Below are 20,000 nucleotides of genomic sequence, written 5' to 3'. Positions count from 1 at the left end.
TGGTATAGTAAAGCCAATATAAAAGCCAGTCCAACTAAGCTTGGTGCACTTGCCTTGAAAGTGTTAGGAGAAAGAATCTATTGCTTCTTCTTTCCCTTCTTTCTCCCTTCATTTCTGTAGTTGCTGTGGTTTTCAGCCAGAACTTCAGTCTGCATTATCAAGCTTTCTGGCAATGTGAGGTGGCAATCAGTCATTCCAATGTGATGTGGACAGATAACTAAGACATAAGTGGAAACTGCTGATGGAGCTGACTAATGCTCCAGAGGGGAGTAATTTGTTAGCAGGACTGAGTTGGGAGCGTGGATCTCTTACAGGGGTGGTGTGGAGGATCAGGGCTAGTGTCCCCACCTTCGGTGTTGGGGTATATAAGGTGGGCTACACACTGTAAAACTTCAGTGCCATCCAAGCAAAGCCTCTTACCTTTTCACATGGCGCTACCCTGTGATGACTGGGCTTTGTTGCCATGCGTCATGGGAAGAGAGGCTGAAACTTTGTGTGCCTGGCACAGATTAGTTTAACAGAGAGCTAAATTCTTGTCCAAGGTTCTATATAAGAGGTTTAGAGATCCCTGCCATGAGGAAAGAAACAAATGTAAGGCAGCTTGCTCTCAGATTATTTTTTATAATTAGCTTTGTTATGCAGTTATGACAGAATCTAAGAGTTGTATGAATCAACAGTAGAAAAGGCAAGGAGTCAGGAGGTCTGTTAATCTTCTATCATCTGCCAGCTGTCCAGTGAAAACACTCTTTTGTGTGGTGTTAGGAGGTCTGGATTAGTCATTTAACACCTGCAGGCAAAAATGTTGTACAAGAACATGTGAAAATCATTAGAGCAAAACTGTCCTGACGTCTGTGATTGGAAAATGTAGACAGCATAAGAATGGAATTAGATGGATTCAGCTGTAGCTTGCACGTCTTTTTAAGAATGCAGCTGACACGACTCAGACCAACAATTAAGCAAGTAGCAAATACTTAAGGGGCATTTGTGTGCTCTAAGTTCATATCCAAATTACATTGGAAGACCAGGTTTCCGGAAGGATTAAGCATTCACAGTACTGGGTGATTTAGAATAGAATAGCTCTGTAATTAATAGATTTATATATTAACTAGGCATGTTTGTGATTAAAAAGCATTGTCTGAAGTTCTATGGCCGTTTAAAAGTGATCTCATATGGTACGCTGACAACCTAGGAGCTGAAGTAAATCATAACTACACATAGCGTTTTACTACTTCATTGATTTTTTTAGCATTTATGGTGCTCTGCTTAATACTTATTTAAAAAAGTCAGCTTCAGAAAACAGATATGACAAAGGTGGGTATTCTAGCAGAGGTGATCTAGCAAATGCCTTCAATTTATTGCTTAAAACATAATTTTTCAAAGTTGTTAACTCTGACTTGGGTTTTTAAACAGAAATTTTGTTATAATCAAAGCATAAAAATTGGAGGTTAAAATCAAAGTCTCGTCTTCAGACTTGCTTTTGTTTTAAGTATTTTGCTTTATTTTGAAACTCTTAAGGAATTGATCTTGTCTTTTTAGTTAGAGCAATGCTTATGGATACTAATAAAGATGGAAAGTGATTTAACAGATGTTTACTGTATTTTATATGTAAAAAGTAACATCAGCAAAAACTCTGCCTTCAGTTTTCTTTTAATGTAAAATGCCCAAGATGATAAGTTAATTGGATAAAACTAACCATATCTAACTTCCAAAACACACTGTCAATAATTAGAACTGATAATCGGCACTGGTCTTAACACAGATGTGCTGGATGGCGTGATTAAACACTTTGCATTCCTTTTTCTGTCTTAAAAAAAAAAAAGTGACTTCCATTTTAGGTTCAAATTATCTCCTTCTGATAACTAGTCTCTTACAGAAAAATAAACATGTCTGAGCTCAATTGATCCTTTAACCTTAGGATTTCTGGAGATATAATCCTTGCTGCCTTGCTGTCTGAATTCACAAACAAGCTGTAGATTTTCTGTTGGCATTTTTAACAAATTCAGGAGTTCAAAACCTGTACAGTGATCTTACTTCTAAATTCCTGATGATAAACTGAGATAAAGGTTTTGAACGCTTATCACTAGTGTAGTGTGTTCATGGTGTGGTTTTTTATTTTTGTGTTTTGTTTTGGTTTTTTGTAGACCACTAAAGCATTCCTTCCCAAGATGCTGGAAATGAATCATGGACATATTGTGACGGTTGCAAGTTCCTTGGGATTGTTCAGTACTGCTGGAGTGGAGGTTTGTTAGACTGAAATTAACAATAAATTTGTCACTTCTTGCTTAGGATGAGCTTTTTTGTGTTATCAGGTAGAGAAAATAAAATCAAATCTTCAAAGATAACCTGGAAGTTATGGTGTTGAGTACCATATCAACACATGGCTCCCTGTGAGTGGGGATCTGCAGGACTCTGGCAGCCACCATATTCACCTACTTTGCAGATGGACTTGCCACTTAGAGTGAAAACCTAGGATGGCTAAGGATTTCAGGAGGCTAAATGATCTTTGAATTACCTGATAAATGTAGGAACCTGAAAGATGCCCACTTACCTACTCCTGTCAAAATTTTCAGTGCTAAGCTTGAAGCCAAAGGCACGATTTTCAAAAGTGATGTTTTCTGTTTCCTGTTTCTATGAGGAAATGGCTGCCAGCCTTCCTTCCAGAATATGTCTCACCTGCTTTACTAGGCTCCCGGTTATAAGCATTAGGTTGTCTAGTTGCTAGCAGCTGTTTGAGAGACTTGTATGTGAGACTTGTTTGGTACATAAAACTAGGCTAGGATTAGAGCCTATTGTCTTGCTTTTTGGATCATTAGCACAAACACAAATGTGAACAAAAAGCATTCAGTTAGTGAAAAGTAATGTGTCTAATGGAGTAATGGTCATATTACTCCATAAGCATAGTCTTATTTGCATATAGGTAAGGCTCAATCCAGGACCTTAAACTGAAGTGTTTCATAACAGAAATGAATGAAGCTGGTGTAACTTAAGGCTTTTTACAGTGTTTACTGTCTTGAGAAAATTACAAAGAATTTCCTAGACTGTGGGTGTGACCACCAGCAGAGGTGGACATATCCAACAGAAAACTCAAATGCTACTGCTGTCTATGCAATATTTTTTTTTATGTTGTTAAACTTTGTATTTTTTATGAGGTATACAAGCTATATCCTCTTCTGAAAATTAGATAACACACTCAAATCTCTAGAATATCTTCTGTTGAAACTAACCTTAAAAATAAAGCGTTTAAGATTTTTTACACCTATGCCCTGCCAACTCCTTTTTCAAATCTCAGCCAAGGTAGTATTAGGTATCTAAGTTCTTTGTTGTAACATTTAATATTAAGCAAACTGGTAATTGGAGTAACTTGCCATGTGAGCCTGCCTGATTTAAAGACTTGAATCCAAGGTAATATCCTCCTACATTCACATTTCCTGCTTTCATGATTCTGTGCTAATTGCCTCAAAAGTAAATTAGTTGACGTAATGCTCTATTCAGTGGGTGTCTTTTGTTGTTGCTTTGAAAATCTTTGCAGAATCACTTCAGATATGCTTTGGCTTTCAACATAATTCATATCTGTCCTTTTTTAAGTTGCCCTTTTTTTTTTTTTTTGCCTTGTTCATTGCCAACACAGGATTATTGCGCCAGCAAATTTGGAGCTGTAGGTTTCCATGAGTCTTTGAGCCATGAATTGAAGGCTGCTGAAAAGGATGGAATCAAAACAACTTTAGTCTGCCCTTATCTTGTAGATACAGGAATGTTCAGAGGGTGCAGGATCAGGTGAGTAAAATTCTTCTCCTGTCCTGCATTTGTGGTGTCATAAAAGTACTTGAAGGTAGCTAAACTGCTGCTATAAAAAATTAAAATAAGTATTATCTCTGCTTTAATACATGTTAGTATAATCTGTAATTCTGACTCAAAAAAATGACTTTCTGAATTCCATATCTTCTGTCCTTTTGCACTTAGGCAACAAAAGTTTTGAGCTATAGTCTTTGTAACTGAACAGTGAACATAAAAAAAATTGAAATCTTTGTCCCTGCTGAGGCATTCCAAAGACAATGAGTTAATGAACTCTTCACTGAGGTCTGCAGTCCTTTGTGTAATGTATTAATTTGTCTTAATCAAATATTTCAGAAAAGAAATTGAGCCTTTCCTTCCACCGTTGAAACCAGAATACTGCGTGAAGCAGGCTATGAGAGCTATCCTTACAGACCAGCCAATGATCTGCACACCTCGCCTCATGTATATGGTCACCTTCATGAAAAGGTAAGAGCTGAAATGCCCATTTGTTGTCAGTAGAATCTACAGAATACTAGTAAAATCCATGATCATGTCCACTTTCTGGATGTGAACACTCCTCCCCTCACAGGCCATAGGTACTGTATTGTTAGAATTCGTAAGTCTCTTTCTTGGCTTGCATGAGCATAGGTTGCTTACTTGGGAAGCTCCGTAAAACTAAGATCCTGTGTGTTATGCATCCATGTTTTACCCTTCTGGTGTCTTCCATTCTCCTAAAGATTCCTAATTTATTTTCAACAGACTTCTCTTTCCATTTTTTGGGTTCCTCTTTAGTAACGGAGCATGAGGCAGCTTCCAGCAACCGAATGTCTAGCTATTTGTCTCCAGAGCCAGTGTGTAGGGGGCCCTGTCTGCAGTTTCTCTGGGACTTGCACAGATGTGGTAGATAAACTGAAAATCTGAACATTCAGAACCAATTTTCAGAGTCTAAGTTTGGAGGAAGGGCTATTTAAAGGAATTACCTCCTTTGTCCTGTCTAATGCCCTACAGGTTCTGGATGGGAACCCTGTTTAATCTGTAAGCAGGCTGACACTTCAATGATGCAGCAGTTGGCTCAATTCCACTGATGCAACATCACTTGCGTTCTAGTTTATAGAGAACAGCTTCACAGCTGTCTGTGGGGTGTTGGTTTTTTGTTTTTGTTTTTTTAATCTGTAGTGTGTAGGACAAACCTTTAAAATATAGCAATGTCTTACATCCCTTCTGCAAGGGATGGTTGAAACTGAGAACCTTGGTGATTTTTATTCCACATACAAGGCAGAAGTCCTCTTCTGCCCAAGTCTCTCATGGTGGATAGGATCACCAAAGAGTAAAGGAGCCTTCAGCGCTCACAGTCTTTCCGGAAGAGAGTATGTATGTATCTCTTCTGCCAACAAATCAAGGCCACTGTCAGCATCTTTAAGAACTATCTTCTTCAAACAGAAGCTCAGAGGGTGCTTCAGTGCTCTTTGCACAAGCAGTGCCTTATGCAGCAACAGTCACATCAAAGGCCCTTTGGGTTGTCTTGTATTTAACACTTTAGCTTCCAACAGGGAGATCAAAGCTTCTGCATAATCCATGCCCCAGGCAGCAGTACTTAGATCAAAGGCCCTCCAGTGACTACTGCACAAGCAGTACTACTGGCAGAGAGGACACCTGTACCAGTGACATCTACTTAGTGCTTCAGTGGTCATGACTCCTACTGGCTCTATTCTGTGACTGCTTTCCACTGAGTGAGGGTCTGCCACTATTTCTAGGGGCTGAGGAAACCCCATCGTAGTCCTTCACTAGAGCCTGTGAGTATTATACTTGAAATAAAACCGTATATCTTGGATGTGGGAAGGAGAGGAGGACCTATAGCCAGGTATCCATCACATAGTCACCTGTTGGAATTTTATCTTGAGAGGGAAAAAGGAAATTGCTCTCTTTACTTTGGACCTCTCTTTCTGAGGGTGGATGATTGAGTTTAGAATATAAATCACGGTTGTTAGACATCTGGTGATCAACGAATGGCATTAACTAACACTAATCCCACATTAAAGAATATCTTAAAATGTCTGATGACCTCTGATGATGGGGCTTTGCGCAGATTCTTTACTTTTAGTAGGCCTTCTGTGATGCCCTTGCCCTGCCCCCTGCCTCCCTTTAAAACAAGCTATCACAGTGCCTGTGAAGAAGCAGCAGGCAATCTGGTCTAGCTTAGAGGCATGTGAATAAGTAGCTGCTTCTTCCTTTCTGCTTGCCTGTGTGGTTAGGACTCTAGAATTTCAATTTTCTCTGTAAGTATCCCTATGAAATAGAAGCCTCTCCAATAGCTATTATGTAGCTTTTAAGGAGACCAAGTACATAGTGTAAGCAGAGGTTTTGTTTTATGCTCTTTTAACAGTTTTATAACCTCTTTTTCACAGTATTCTGCCCTTTGAAGCAGTTGTATGCATGTACCGGTTTTTGGGAGCAGACAAGTGTATGTACCCTTTCATTGCTCAAAGGAAGCAGGCTACAAACAACAATGAAGCAAAAAATGGAATTTAACACTGTTTTGGATGGACTAACATTTAGAGGTGAATACGATAATGTTACATTACTGAATTCTGAAGTGTGCTTGCATCTGACAGATGCAAATATCAACATCTTACTGTGGCATTCTCTTGGGTCCTAAACCTGTGTCTTGAACTCTCAAAATCAATGGTTTTTTTATATACTGTAAATAAAACTGACTAGAGTACTTGGAAAATGTGATAGGTAAGCAAAGTGAGTTTGCAATGTAGCTGCCACCATTGTCCTTTAGAATATCACTGTGTGTACAGTAAGCCAGTCATACTGCTTTTTGTAGGGATGCACTGTGTGATATCCCTTCCTCATCCTGCCAAGGTTTATAAGAGATGTCTCCAACTAGAAGATGCAGTGTTTCAGAAATTGTCTTTCCCTTTGTTATTTGGGAAGGAGGAGAGAAGGAAATCTTGAGGTTTAAGCTACTTCTCATGACCTTTTAGCAAATTCAAGGACAGTTTCTGAATGCATCTCTTCACTTGTTCACCCAAGCTCTCTAAAGGACACATGGCCAAATTGTGGTGTAATTCTCTTTTGTAGAAATTGTGTGTGTTCTATTTAAACAAAGATAAAAATAAATTTGTAAATCTCTGCCGATTCAAAGGCAAGTGAATGTCTCAAATACTCTCAGAGCAAACTTGTACTGGGCATCTGGTTTTCTAGGAATGCAGTTAGTGATTTAAACTGACTCTTTTCAGGTCACTTGATTTTAAATATGCTCTATTTCCCTCTATATGTCAGAGTCCTATCTAATATTATGGACTATATGTTTCTTTTCTTCCTCCTCATTCTTACTTCCAACAGAGTTTTCCCACCCCCCGAGGAAGCTGTTGTATTAAATTTCTGTAACTGGACTTGTGCCTAAAAGACAAAGCAACTCAGCTGAGATACAAACTGTTTATGTAAGTGCTGGTCATATGCCAATTATTAGCAAATTAAAAATAGAATAATGCCTGATGCAATTCTACATGTGGAATATGGAAGGGTGTAAAGATTTTTTTTTTTTTTGAGTTGTACTCACATTGTGTAACAGCAGATGACATTTTTACAGTATTTTTTTGTAAAGCGAACAATTTTGTGCCTTGAATGATTTGGTAATCTGTGTTAGTGAAGCATTGTAAAAGTGAACTTCTACCTCTGTATCTTAATGTATACCATCCACTTGTAAACTACTTTCAGACAAATTGTGATTACTTTTTTAGAATGTCTTGTTAAATAGTGACCAATGCCTGTGGTTATTAAAGTGAGCCACTTTTTCCTTAGAACACTGATTGCAATGCTTCCTTGAAAGACTAAACTAGTGCAAACTACCTGTGCATGTTCCATAGCTCTTTAGTATCAACACAGTTCAAATATTTTTTGCCCGGTTTCTGTACCCACTTTGTCAGCTACATGGTTTACAATGTAATTTCTTAAGTTTATCAGTAAGTACTCTGAAATTAGGCTTTAGGAGCAGACAGTTTTCTCTATTTTCTAAACTCATTGATGAAGTAAGAATATCGGTTTTGGTTTTCTATGGAGCTTCATTTAGATCTACATGAAAATGACCTGGTGTGGATGCAGTTTTAATGAATTAAAAAGTAAATGTAGTTTCAGTACAGATGCAGTTATTACTACATATATACACACATGCAAAAAAAAGCAGTATCTGTGTGGAGAAGAGTGTTAACTAAGCGTGTTTAGAAATTAGTCTAAAGTAGAAGAAACTGTTTACATTAATCTTTACTCCAAATTCCACGTTCTTTTGAAAAAACCTCTTAATTACTTCCCCGGGGCTAAATGAACTTCCATATTCTTACAGCAATGTCACTAAAAGCAAGTACAGCAAATTTCATTCTATTCCATAGCATTATTTTAATGTACATTTGTTTTTCTAAGATGTCTCTATATTGCTGTCTCAGACTAAGAAGCAACTTTTAAAATTTTATATATTGATATTCAAGACACATTAACCTGACAGAAGAGGAAAAATAAGAAGCTTACCAGCAATATCAAGTTTCTATAAAGCATCATGCTAATTTACAATGATGTAGACTTACTTAAAAAGCAAGTTTCAGGGCTTGTAGAGTTCTAATTTAATTATTGAATATATTGTCATCCTGGTTTCTCTGAATTTTACAACCATTCGAGAAATCGTGGTCCAACTCAGTTCTTGAACTGTGTGGCTGAGGGGTGGCTCGTGACTGCTGCACTCTGTGAGCGTGTTTCTAAAACTTGTTCCAACCTTTAAATTTCATTTGCTATTCAAAAGTCAATTAGATACATATAGAGAAAGGGGTTACCAGATGCCTTGTAGATTTGGTGAGAATTGCTTATGTGCTTGTGGGGAGGATCCTTGAGGCTGTTTTTTGTTGACTTGATGGCTTCCCAGTTGCATGGGTGGCTCCTACAAAGCAGGAAGAGAAGACTTGTGACTGAGGATGAAGTGGAAACTGGGGTTTCCCCTTTTAGATTACCCTAAACTGCTGCAAGTACCACAGGATGCTGAGAGTTTTTCCTTTAACACTATGATCAGAAGCTGTGAGAATTACTGTGTCTCTTCAGGGTTGTCTACATGCCAATTGACTGATAGACTGCATTATGTCAGCACAAAGCCAGTGCAACTAGTAACTTGGTGTAGGAACGTTTCCTTTCATTTTGTAGGATGGTGCTGCAAAAGTTTACTGTTACACCCAGATGAGCCAATATGGGTGCACCTCTTGGTATCTTCCTGTTTTTGTCTTGCTGTGACAGGCAGATGGGATAGGCAGCTGATGGAAGTTATCTCAGAAAACTCCTATCTTAATAGTGCTAAGCTTGTAGTTGTGTAAACGAGGTGTTTGAATATCACTCTATAGCACTCTACTTCCCAGTAAGCAGGACAAATCACACCCTTATCTTGGCACATCTACAGTGGTGCTCTGGGATTAAGAGTCAGGGGAGAGAAATCCACACTACCTGATTTTAAGGACTTGGGATTTTTTAGCATGTTTTTGTTGTATTCCTGTCTGGTGATCAGATACTTTCACAACACAGGAGCTGGCTGCTTTCGCACTACAGAAGATGTCTGGATGACTACTTCAGACATTATTATCTGTGCTTGGTCAGAGGAGTGGTACCTTATGGGTTTGTATGTGTTCTGTTCAAACCAAAGCTCAGAAGCAGTGAGGTAACTTTTCCTTCTCTGAGAAATAAACTTCCTCACATTTGTGCAATGGTAAGTATATGTGCATAGACAGGTACTGCAATATAACTGGTATGTCAGAAGCGTGTTCACAGCTAGGCTTACCTTGTGGTAGCTTAGTCCTGGGTTTACATTTTGATAATTTATCTGTGCATTTCCCATGTAAATGTCTACACAAACAGTTCTTTAGCACCAGGCTCTTTCTGGTGCTGCCCAGAGACAAGGCAAGAGGCAATGGGCACAAACTGAAACACAGGATGTTACTTCTGAACATTGGGAAACACTTTTTCAGTGTGAAGGTGACCAAGCACTGGCACAGGTTGCCCAGGGGGGCTGTGGAGTCTCCATGGAGGTATCCAAAAGTCATCTGGACGTGGTCCTGGGCAACCAGCTCTGGGTGGCACTGCTTCAGCAGGGGATGTTGGACAAGATGACTTCCAGAGGTGTCTTCCAGCCTCAGCTGTTCTGTAATTCTTCTAGAAAAAAAGGGAGCCTGGTTTCTGGTTAGTAGACATGGTATGAACATGAATTAACAGTTGTTATGAGCTTGACCATGTAGGAAGGAAATGTAGAGTAATCTGAATTCCCATCTCCTATACCTACCTCTTATATGGACAGTCTCAATGGGCAATAAATAGAGCCTGGATTAAGCTTGTTAACTTTATATAGCTAAATAGGAACCTGTAAACAAAAACTTTCCCTCCATCCATGTGACAAGGTGTCTGGGGAAGCAAACGTATCTCTGTAAATCTGAGCTGTTCTCCAAGTGAGTATTCCTTCTCTTCCATTGCCTAGTCTTTAAAAGGAATCTGGGTTTGCCAGGTTTCTAAACTGAGTTGTACCCATTAAGTAATCGGAGTGAGAGAAGACAAGTTTGGCCTTCAAGTATCTTTGCTTTGGTGTTAGTAGTTTCTCATATCATGTACTTGTTGGTTATTTTATATATTAATTCAGTTGCAGCTGGGAGCACACAAGCTAGATACCCAATATAGTGCAAATTGTTCTTTCCCCCACGCCCCGTTAGGCCTGTTTGGGTGGTGTATGTAAAGCCGTTAACGCACACTAAGTGCATACTTTTAACTTACGTCATACTGACTTGTGCAGAGTACCTCTTAGTGAGGTAAGCTAGCAAGGAACAATACCATTTTACTTCATAATGAATAAATAATTTAGGAGCAATCATTTTTCTTTACATTCAAACACCATCATTGTCTGTCATAACTTTTGTGTACAGAGAAAATCTGACGAGCCTTGTCTTCAAGAGCAACTTGGGGAAAGTCGGAGGAATCAAAGCTGTGTAGCAAATGCACATAACTTAAAGGATTAAGCCACAGACCACTGTGGTTCTAAATGTGTGCATCTGTGCAAGAGTTTAACACATATAAAAGAATTAACTTAACCTCTGAATTTGATTCCTAATTTTTCTCTATGTTTCTGAGTAGACAAGTCCTAAGCATCTGTTCAACAAAATCAGATGATCGTAACACAAGTGGTAGTCCAGTAAGTTATTTAGCCTCAGAGTGTGTTGCTGTCCATTAATACTTTAAACCCAAGTTTTCCAACTTTGGGGTTCTGCTCGCTTTTCCATTGCTGCCAAGTTCATACCCCATGAACAGGAAATAAAACTGTCACAGAGCTAAGGTCTTCTAACAGCCCCTGAAGCAGGGAGTTAGGCAGAACTGGTTGATGAGGGCACCTGATTTAAGGCTAACTTTGTCATGAAGCTCCTAACCCTAAATTCCAGGTGTTTAGTCACACAGCTTCTCCCCTCCCTTGCAAAAAAAGCTGGGAAGTCTAGGGACAGTCCCCAGCAAAGTGTATGTTTTATGTAGTTACATAAAATCCAAAAACCTGGTATCATAAGTAGCCTGTCATGTTTCAGCCTGGCCATTAAATGCTGATGTGTGTAATGACAGAAAGTATGGCTTTATTGTGCCATCAAAGAAAAGAAGAAATTCAGACTAACTTTATTTAAACATAGTTTAAATGGACAAGCCAAATGTTTAAAATAACTTTAGAAGTAACATTCCAGTTTACTTACTTATCTATCTGCTTAATGCTGACAATACACAAACAATTCATTTCTTCCACAAAAAAAAAAAAAAGCTTTTGAGCTAAATGATGAATGTGCAGAAGCCAGGATCAGATGTTTGTGTGTGAGAGTGTGTGCGTGTGCGTAAGTTAAATTGGCAGGATGTTTGTTTCCCTTTTCCTAAGCAGGGCAATTGTAGCTCTTAGCCAAGCAGACGCAATGTATTTTGAAAAAATGAAACCTTTAAACACATCTCTGTCTGTACAGACTGACCAATCTGCCTTCAAAATATTAGCCTGTTCTGACTGAAAACATTACAGCAAACAGGGTGCCTGAGGCAGTGTATATGGCACTAGGGTAACTGGAGCCTTTCTTTCCCAATCCAATTATCCATAAAAGCTCCTGTGGCAGTGAGACATAGGGACTAGTCAGAGCTGAGCCACTAGGAAAGCTAATAGCTGTATCCAGGGACAGATTTTTAGCAGGAGAGGAAGAATGGGGTGCTAAGATGGCTCTAGGGATCTCCCCTCCATACCCGACACTAGCAGCTTCTGTTGCAGAGTGTGTGCATGCAGAGCATGTGCATGCACAGCATCCCACTCGTGTGCTGACATCCAGCCCTCCCTTCTCATCGCAGCTGCAGGCAGCTATGGTCCTGAGCTCATCTGCTAGGGTTCATCGACACATGTCCCTCCTCAGAAGTTATTCTGGAATAACTGTGCTTAAGTGTGTGCCTGTGTTTGTGCATGTGTGCATATCCTTATATTTTGCAATAAGCATAAACTTTTTCAGCCTAACTTAAACAAGAACAAGGCTCCGCAGTGAGAAGTTCTGTGCTCTGGGACTTATTCAGGACTAGCCAGCATGTTTTGAATGCCTGTCGTACTCTCGTCTACATCAACTGTCATGTCTAAACATGGCCTTAGAAGATAAATACAAACCTTCATTGGGGCTCATCCACTTAAGCTATGGATAAGCAAAGTTAGCTTAAACTTGCTCTATTTTCTTAACAGACAAGAACATTTTGATCCACTGTTTAGAAGAAAAGTTACTCAATACAAGTTAGGTCTTCACGTGTGTCAGTAGTTAATGGGCAGGCGGGAGCACAGCGGGGTGGTTAGGATGTTAGGTTTTCAGCTTGCATCCCTGCCGCTCTGCGAGCTAGGAATATTGACCTTCCCAGCTGTTTTGGACAGGAGCTCTTGGTTAGTTAAACCTCTGGCGTGTAAGGTGAGTAGTTTCATGTCAATAGCAAAATTGGAGGAAAGGGTTGAATTAAGGCCTCCCAAGCATCCCAAAATCAAGCTATTGACAGTGCTCTTTGTTTTTATGGGTGTCTGCACAGAGGTTTCATTGCCAGTTCTTGTCGTGTACTCCTACTAGTTCAATCTCGTTTCTGGTAGCAACAGTGGGAGCCCTAATGCAGATATGGCTCCAAGGGACCGGTGTTTCCTCAAGGCCTCCATTTTCCCAGGGCTTGCCTGGGAACTGCAATGCTTGAAATGCTGAGGATTGCCAGCTTCTTGTCTGGCAAATGCTCACAGTGGTGGGAAATAAGCATGAGGCAGATGAGACCAAGTCTGCCAGTGGAGGGACCATAAACTAGAACAGTCCAGCAAAAACATTGATACATGGATTTTCTCATCTCTCACTTGTATCCACAATCCAAATAACCTGATAAGAAATGCCAGCTTTTCTCTGCTTGCAGTGACCCAAAATAAAAATAATTTAAACAATTGCTCTCTATATTTTATTTCTGAACTTAGAGAAGTGACCAATTCTCTGGTTGTTTAACTAATAGTTTTGACATTTAAAAATAACGGGTAGCTTACATAATACGTCATCCATTAACACGTGCAAAATAAGGCATTTTTTTAGTCCCAGGGTTAAACTGGGAATTTCTGAGGAATACTAGGGAGGTTCTGAAAATGCAGGTTCTTTGAGTGATAGTTCCGTCTGGTCTGCCATTCTTTCACATCCTTATTTTGTGTAGCAAACTAGAACAAATTGAGCAATTAGAAGAGGTGTGTCTGTACTAGATGGGGGAACAAACTAAGCTCTCTGCAGTAATGCCAGGTCTATGAAGAGGTTATAAGCTTTTGGAGTAAGTTTTAAAAAATAATTTGAACTGTATTTCAATGTGGAATCCTTATTTATAGGCAGAGTACTTCTGAGCCACAGCTGTTGGTGAGATGGTGTTTTCTCAAGGAGATAATTAATTTCACCTTTACTGAAAGAGAGCAATAGTAACTTTCACCAAGCCCATGTCCAGCTCAGGTTGCACTGGGACAGGGACTGGAAGAAAAGTTGTGCCCAAGTTCTCCATTCCTGGAAAAGACACAAGGTTTTAGCTGAAATTAGCAAGTACAAGAGACTTGGAGGTAAGTGTTCCCAGAGTCTCCAATAAGCAGCTTTTAATTTTCCCTGGCATTTTGGTATTATAAATACTTGCAGTCCCCTGTGAGTGTTCTCCTCTGAAGATGCAGAGCATCTAATAAGAGTGGTCAGGTCAACCAAGCAACCTCTTTTTATGGAAGGGGCAAAATTGCACATGAAATTCCACGACCCTTGAGCTTGTGGGACCCAAGTTTCTTGTTTTCTCAAAAAATGCATGTATTCATTTTTGCCTTCCTCCTGATGGTTGAATGATCAGATGTGGAGATGCTGTCAGTGTTCCTGGGATTCACCTTGGGAAGCTGAGCCTTTGTTACTAAATATTTGGAATCGGACCTAAAATTATTCTGTCACTGGGGACTCATAACACAATCTGCTGCCTTGAAAATTCTTACACAAAACAGCTTGTGGGACCGGGATGGCTGGGAAGTGGAGAAACTAATACAGCACTGTGGGCCAGAGGGAGTAAGGCAGAGCAAAAGCTAAAGCCCCACTGGGAAATTCATTAACTGCAGCTCCTACAGCTGCTGTAACTTCCTGCTCTGTCACTGTCTGGAGTTTTTCCTTGAGTCCCACTCCCTGAAGACAATTCCAGTGTCATGGTCAGGACTCTGAGGTTTCTCACCTGCTGAGGTGCTGCATCCTCGTCTCCTCTCCCTGCCGGTGGGTGATGAGTCTGACCCTGGGGGTGCCCAGGAACCGAACCACATGGGCAATGCAAGAGCTCCCCATCTGTCGCATCATTCTCACGAGGGGAAAAGGGAAGTTATTTACCATCTTCTTTGTGCTTTTGCACAGCCTACACTGGGAAGTTTCAAGTGCCTGCAATGAAACAGGAAAGATAGATACTGCTTACAGGCTGGCCCACACATGGGGCTGATTTTCCTAGACCAACCTTCCGGGCTGGAGAAGTTGCCCCTTGAGCCATTGTGCTGTGTTGTTCACCTACAACCCCATGAAAGCATCTCTAGAAAAATAAAACACAAGGCCACAGGCAGAGAGCACATATCCTAACACCCATTTCACGTGGCAGAAAAAGAGAGTGAGAATATATGTGCGTCAACAGGGGTGTACATAGATGGTTAGGGATCTCTGACCCCTTGGGCAGAGCAATGTCTGCAGGGAGCTCCAGCGCTCCGGGAGGCAGTCGTTTTCTGTCAAGCACCTTTGACTTCTCCCCAGGTGGGAGACAGTTGCACATGCAGCTTTTTCAAACATAAAGGCACCACACGTGGGAGAATGTCACCCCTTAAAAAGGACAAAACAATGCATCAGCTGCTGAAACATGGGGACAAGCCCTTCCCAGCCTCACCGATATGTTGGTCTCTGAACGGCGTGTCGTGCCCAGTGGTGCTATCAGCCATGTGCAGTGGTACCTTTGAGGAATGGCTCCCAATCAAGTTAAGCCACTCCACATGGCAACCATGGTTGAGCTGCTTCCTTTCCAAGGATCAAGGCTGTTAGGCCAGGTCTGTCACTTGAAGCCATCCATGCAGGCTCCCATTAAAATCAGTGAGACTCACTGGGAGGTAGAGGCTTTCTCTGTTGAAACAGCCACTGCTTGTATGCAGCAGTGTAAAAAGCCTAAAGGATTTCTCTTTTACTCTATAAGTAGCTGTCTTCTCATTAGATGGCCTGGCAGCCCTGTCTGGAGTAGACAAATTATTGACTTTCTACCTGGTGTCCATGAAAGAGTCCCACTGCCGTTCTGTTGTATGGCTTCACCTGTCCTGTGCCAGTGCTGAAGTCCCCGGCTCACAGTAACCCAGCTGTGAGCTCAGGCTGCAGCTCCCCAGCCGAGCAGAAGAGCTGGCGAAGGACAACTGAGATGCAAAGGGGAGGAAGGTATAAAGGCTTGCAGGAGATGCTCCTCAAACAGCGCTGTGTAGCGGTACTGTGTCTCCAGTCATTAAATCACTGCCTGCTGTGCCTCTGAGCATTCCACCGGATTGTTCAAGATACAAATTCCTGGTAAAAAATTTTATTTGGATCTCAAACATTACTAAAAAAATAATGGTTTTCATGTCATCTTCAGCACTGGATCATCTCATTTCTTTGCAAATCCTTGCTACATGAGTACTTCTGCCTTCTTCCCTAGATAGTCATGCTGTGTTAGATCAAACCACAGATTTTCATCCTGGTCTAAGTCTTTGAGTTTGCGGTTTACCTCACTTGGGCACTTCATTTAACTAATAAATCTGCTTCACATGTCAGATCTGTAGATGTCTAAGCAGTGAGGGTGCTTGCAAAGAGCAGTGGTTATTAGCAAGCACACACAAAAGGCAGACTGGCATTTGAAAACAAAGCTCAAACACAGAGAAACAGAATTTTCTAGCTGTCTACCATGCATGAAAAGCAGATCCAGCACATGAAAATAGCCCCCTAGTTCTTAAATCTGTATTTTGACCTGACTTTCAACCAGGTGTTTCCACTTTAATTTGATCCCAGGCATTCCTAGAGGTGATGTAAGATCCAGATCCACAAGGTAATAATGAAGTCAAGAGTTGAAAAATTATCAAGGCCTAATCTGGCAATTTAGTCCCTTGTAAATCATTGCAGTTAGTTATTGCAGGGCCATTCTTACCAACCAAGTTCTCTTGAGACTTCGCATTAACTTCACCACCTGTTTGACTGTCAAAGAGATAAATTTCCTTGAAGGGAATCTTCCACTCCTGACTTTATTTATGACTGGGGGGAAGAGGATGGATTGACTGGGAAACTTCAAGGGCAAGGGTCTGCATATGCTGAATCAGGGAGTGATGCAATTCATTTAATCTGTTTGATATTACACATAAGGTCCCAAAATGAAACCTATAGAATTAAGAAATTCTTCTGGCCTGTTTGCTGAATGGAAAGCTCTAGTGAAATGTAGTCACAATTACTGGCTTTTTTTATTTTCCAACAATCAGACCCAAAAGTCAAGAGATGACATCAGAGCTATTCTGTAACCTGATACTGCACATCTTTCAGAGCACCTGTACACTCAGCATCCCAATGGCTAATAACCAAAAAGTGTATCAATTAATGAGTTTTAAAAAGCTCTTCTACTGGGAGATAAACAGAAAATCAGCATAATAAAAATAGCTCAGTGGGACAGATCCTTCAGATAACTGGCTGGGTTACAGGACCAAACCATGTGAGAACTTGTAGGCTCTGATCTGTGTTAGTGAAATGAGCAGCTTGTGTCTTGAATCAAAGATAAAGCAAAACACTTTCACAAGCTCAAGCTTGGGACTTATACACAAAGCACAAGCTCAAATTGCTGCTCAGGCTTTTTGTTTTTCTCTTTTTTCTTTTAGGAAAGTCCTTTGAAACAACTGAAACTCGAGTGGACTAGAAACAAAGAATAAAAAAGAGAATTTAGGTTTTAAATCTGTTATTTTCTGCACACACTGCTTGCTTCTGGCAATATTTTCTTGCGTTTCTTCAGTTTGAAATGATACAGCTTATAGTGTCACGTTTGTAGAGGGAGGTATTGGGTATGGACACACACACGCCACAAAACTCAGCGAGCCTCCTCTCATTCAGCACCCTGAATCTGCATTCAAACAACACAATGTATTCTGTGTAAGATCTATCCACGTGGCAAGCATTTTTCTACTGCTTGCATCAGTTTTGCATATATTTGTTATAAGTGATACTATATTAAAGCCAGTCAACTGATGCTGCCTCTGCTGAAGGGCAAGAAAATGGCTTCCCTGGCCTCTGTACCCCATCAGTGTTCCTGACCACACAAAGCAATTAGTGTAAAGAAAAGTGTGTAATTTCCTAGGCTTTTTAGAGGTACTTGTTTTGTTATTTTGTACTCTTGCAGAGCAGCAGTGGGGAGGAGGCTGTGCCTGTATTGGCTTGAGGGCAGAAAGCTCCTTGTTCCTCCAGGGTAATTTACCTGCCAGCACAATAAGAGTAACCAACAAGCTGCTCTTTATCATCAGGATGTTTTTAAAGATTTATGAGAAGGTGTGGGGTCAGGGGAGCTAGGGACATCCTTTTAGCCGAGGACAATATCTGTATTGAGAGTTGCGAACTAAGGAACAGATTGATGGAAAGGAACTGGCAGAGAACTGGAAGATGCCATGAGCAAAGTTGGGAAATAAAAGCATCTTAAGGAACTGGACAAAGTAAGAAAGACAATACAGGGTTAAAGGAATACTCAGGATATGGTTAGGAGATGGGTTTTTTGGGGGGTGTGAGTCCTTCATGCTCTTTATGGTCAGCTGTACAGTGGGCAATGCCAGGACTGTTGTCTTCAGCACTGGTCCCATGCTCCCAGGTGGGAAAAGGGGGAGAGGGAGGGAACCAGAGCTGAAGCTCTAAAGCACCTCCTTTGAGGACACTAGAAATGTCTGATGTGGGTGGAAGCCTTTCTAGGCACACTGGGACCACAGGGTCAATCAGGATATACTCAATATCCTTTCTAATGCCTGCTGGCATTTCTGGAAAAGACTGACAAGCTTTCAGGTCCACAGTCCCAGCAGTCACAGCCCAAAAGACCTTGGGCTGTTTAGAAACCATTCACTCAGTTAAACTCATTACATTACTTTTGATTTTATTAATGCTAGCCTTTTTTTGACCCAAACTTTAGCCAGATTTGTGGAGCTGCAGGTGTTGCACAGGAAACTGAAGATGGAGTCAGCTGTCTCTCTGAGGCAATCCTGTTTACTTACAAAAAAAATTAAGAAACTATGCTTTCCCTGGAGTTCTCAAGCTGCAGGTGACAGTCCTTTTGCTCCCTGTTTCACGTTGCTGTCAGCCAGTGCTCTGCTCAGGATGCCGCCTCTCCACAGGCTTTTCTCAGAATCACATTTCTGGACAAATTGAGGATTGCAGGAATTGCCCAGGCAGCATAGGAAGGGGCATGACACCGCAGCCTGTTTTTGGGGAGCCTTGATAATGCATTTTTTAAACTGGCTGATCACCGAGTTGAAAAAGAAAATACAAAAGAAGGGACTAGAATTCGACTGCTTTCCAAACAAGTTCTATAATGTTCGGTTGTGGAGCCACGATCCTGCCTAGCTCACTGCTGGCCCAGCCTCAGGCGAGGAAGGCTCGGGGAAGCTGCGCGGTGGGAAGGGGTGTGCAGGGGTAGCATAGGTTTGGCTGCTGCTTCCTTCTTCAGTCGAAATGTCTCAGGTTTGTTTGCTAGAAGAAAGACCCACCCTTTGCCAGGGACCCAGTTTTCAGGTTTAGAATCATAGAATCATATTTTCTTGGCCTATGGGCCAAATCAACATTCAGAGCAGGCTGGGAGGGGACAAGTGCATTTTGATGCCTGAGGGATAAATTGGCTGGGGAGAGCAGCTTGCAGTTTCAATTTCTTGCTTTTTTTCCTGTCAGGCCAGGCAGACCTGTAAGCCTCTTCCACCGTGTGACCAGAGACCTTCCAATTTCAAAATGCGCAGCGGACAAGGCAACCAGCTGCCCACAGCTCCCTGACAACGGCTGCTGCTGTGCGTCAGCCCCCTCGCTGCACGCGGGCAGCCAGGCCTGCGCCTGCGCAGGGAGTCTTGGGCATCCAGGCTGCTCAGCTCAGGCAGACATCCCATACTGCCAGGCTGGCTTCAAACTCCCTCTCATCTCTTGCCTTTAGCCCCTATGTCTTTCCTTTGCCTTCATTGTCAAAATGGGGCTATTTGTATCCTCCGCTGACCTGGACAGATGGCAGACAAAGCGCGTGGGAGACCTGCTGATAGAAGGTGTGTTTGTGCACGTGTGAAATAATTGCATGTTCTACAGCCCATTTCCCTCCACCGTGATGTGTCAGAGTCTCTGGTGAGAACCGTGCTTTGACAGGAGAGCTGGGAGACAGCGCTGGCTTTTCTGGGCCAGGAGCTTAGGACCGGGGTGGAAAAATAGGGTAAGAGGGGTGAGAAGCCGTGATCTGATGAGTGCTTTGGAGGACTGGGCTTCACTGGCCAAGGTGACAGGGAGCTGGGAGGAGAGGGAGGGCAGAGGGAGCCTGATAAGGGCAAGTGCCAGAGTGAACGGAGATTGACCCTAAGTGGAAGCCATCTCCGTGTACATAAGTGTAAGAGAAGTGAATGGGCTAGAGGAAGCAATTTATTCTGGCATTTCTAAACTGTTGAGTCC

General features: G+C 41.5%; 1 protein-coding gene across 2 annotated transcripts; it reads left to right on the top strand.

Annotated features, from left to right (window-relative positions):
• Positions 1-2,134: 2,134 nt before the first annotated feature.
• RDH10 (retinol dehydrogenase 10 (all-trans)) lies at positions 2,135-14,291 on the top strand. Of its 2 annotated transcripts, XM_010080856.1 has the most exons (5): positions 2,135-2,240; positions 3,629-3,774; positions 4,129-4,260; positions 6,180-6,332; positions 13,680-14,291. In XM_010080856.1, exons 1-4 carry the CDS (start codon positions 2,166-2,168, stop codon positions 6,301-6,303), a joined length of 477 nt encoding a protein of 158 aa, XP_010079158.1. In that variant the 5' UTR covers positions 2,135-2,165; the 3' UTR covers positions 6,304-6,332; positions 13,680-14,291. The 2 variants fall into 2 exon arrangements, with proteins under 2 accessions (XP_010079158.1, XP_010079157.1); XM_010080855.1 differs by lacking the exon at positions 13,680-14,291 and having other exon boundaries at positions 6,180-7,586.
• Positions 14,292-20,000: the final 5,709 nt, after the last annotated feature.

Source organism: Pterocles gutturalis, unplaced genomic scaffold (assembly GCF_000699245.1).
Source record: "Pterocles gutturalis isolate BGI_N339 unplaced genomic scaffold, ASM69924v1 scaffold44424, whole genome shotgun sequence".
Classification (NCBI taxonomy): Eukaryota; Metazoa; Chordata; class Aves; order Pterocliformes; family Pteroclidae; genus Pterocles; species Pterocles gutturalis.
The sequence above is the reverse complement of the archived record's forward strand: the minus strand, read 5'-3'. Positions and strand labels throughout refer to the sequence as shown.

Coding starts and splice junctions, on each gene's coding strand:
- RDH10 (XM_010080856.1), top strand. CDS start 2,166: ATGCTGGAAATGAATCATGGACATATTGTGACGGTTGCAAGTTCCTTG. Junction 2,241..3,628: donor TCAGTACTGCTGGAGTGGAG/GTTTGTTAGACT, acceptor TTGCCAACACAG/GATTATTGCGCCAGCAAATT. Junction 3,775..4,128: donor TTCAGAGGGTGCAGGATCAG/GTGAGTAAAATT, acceptor CAAATATTTCAG/AAAAGAAATTGAGCCTTTCC.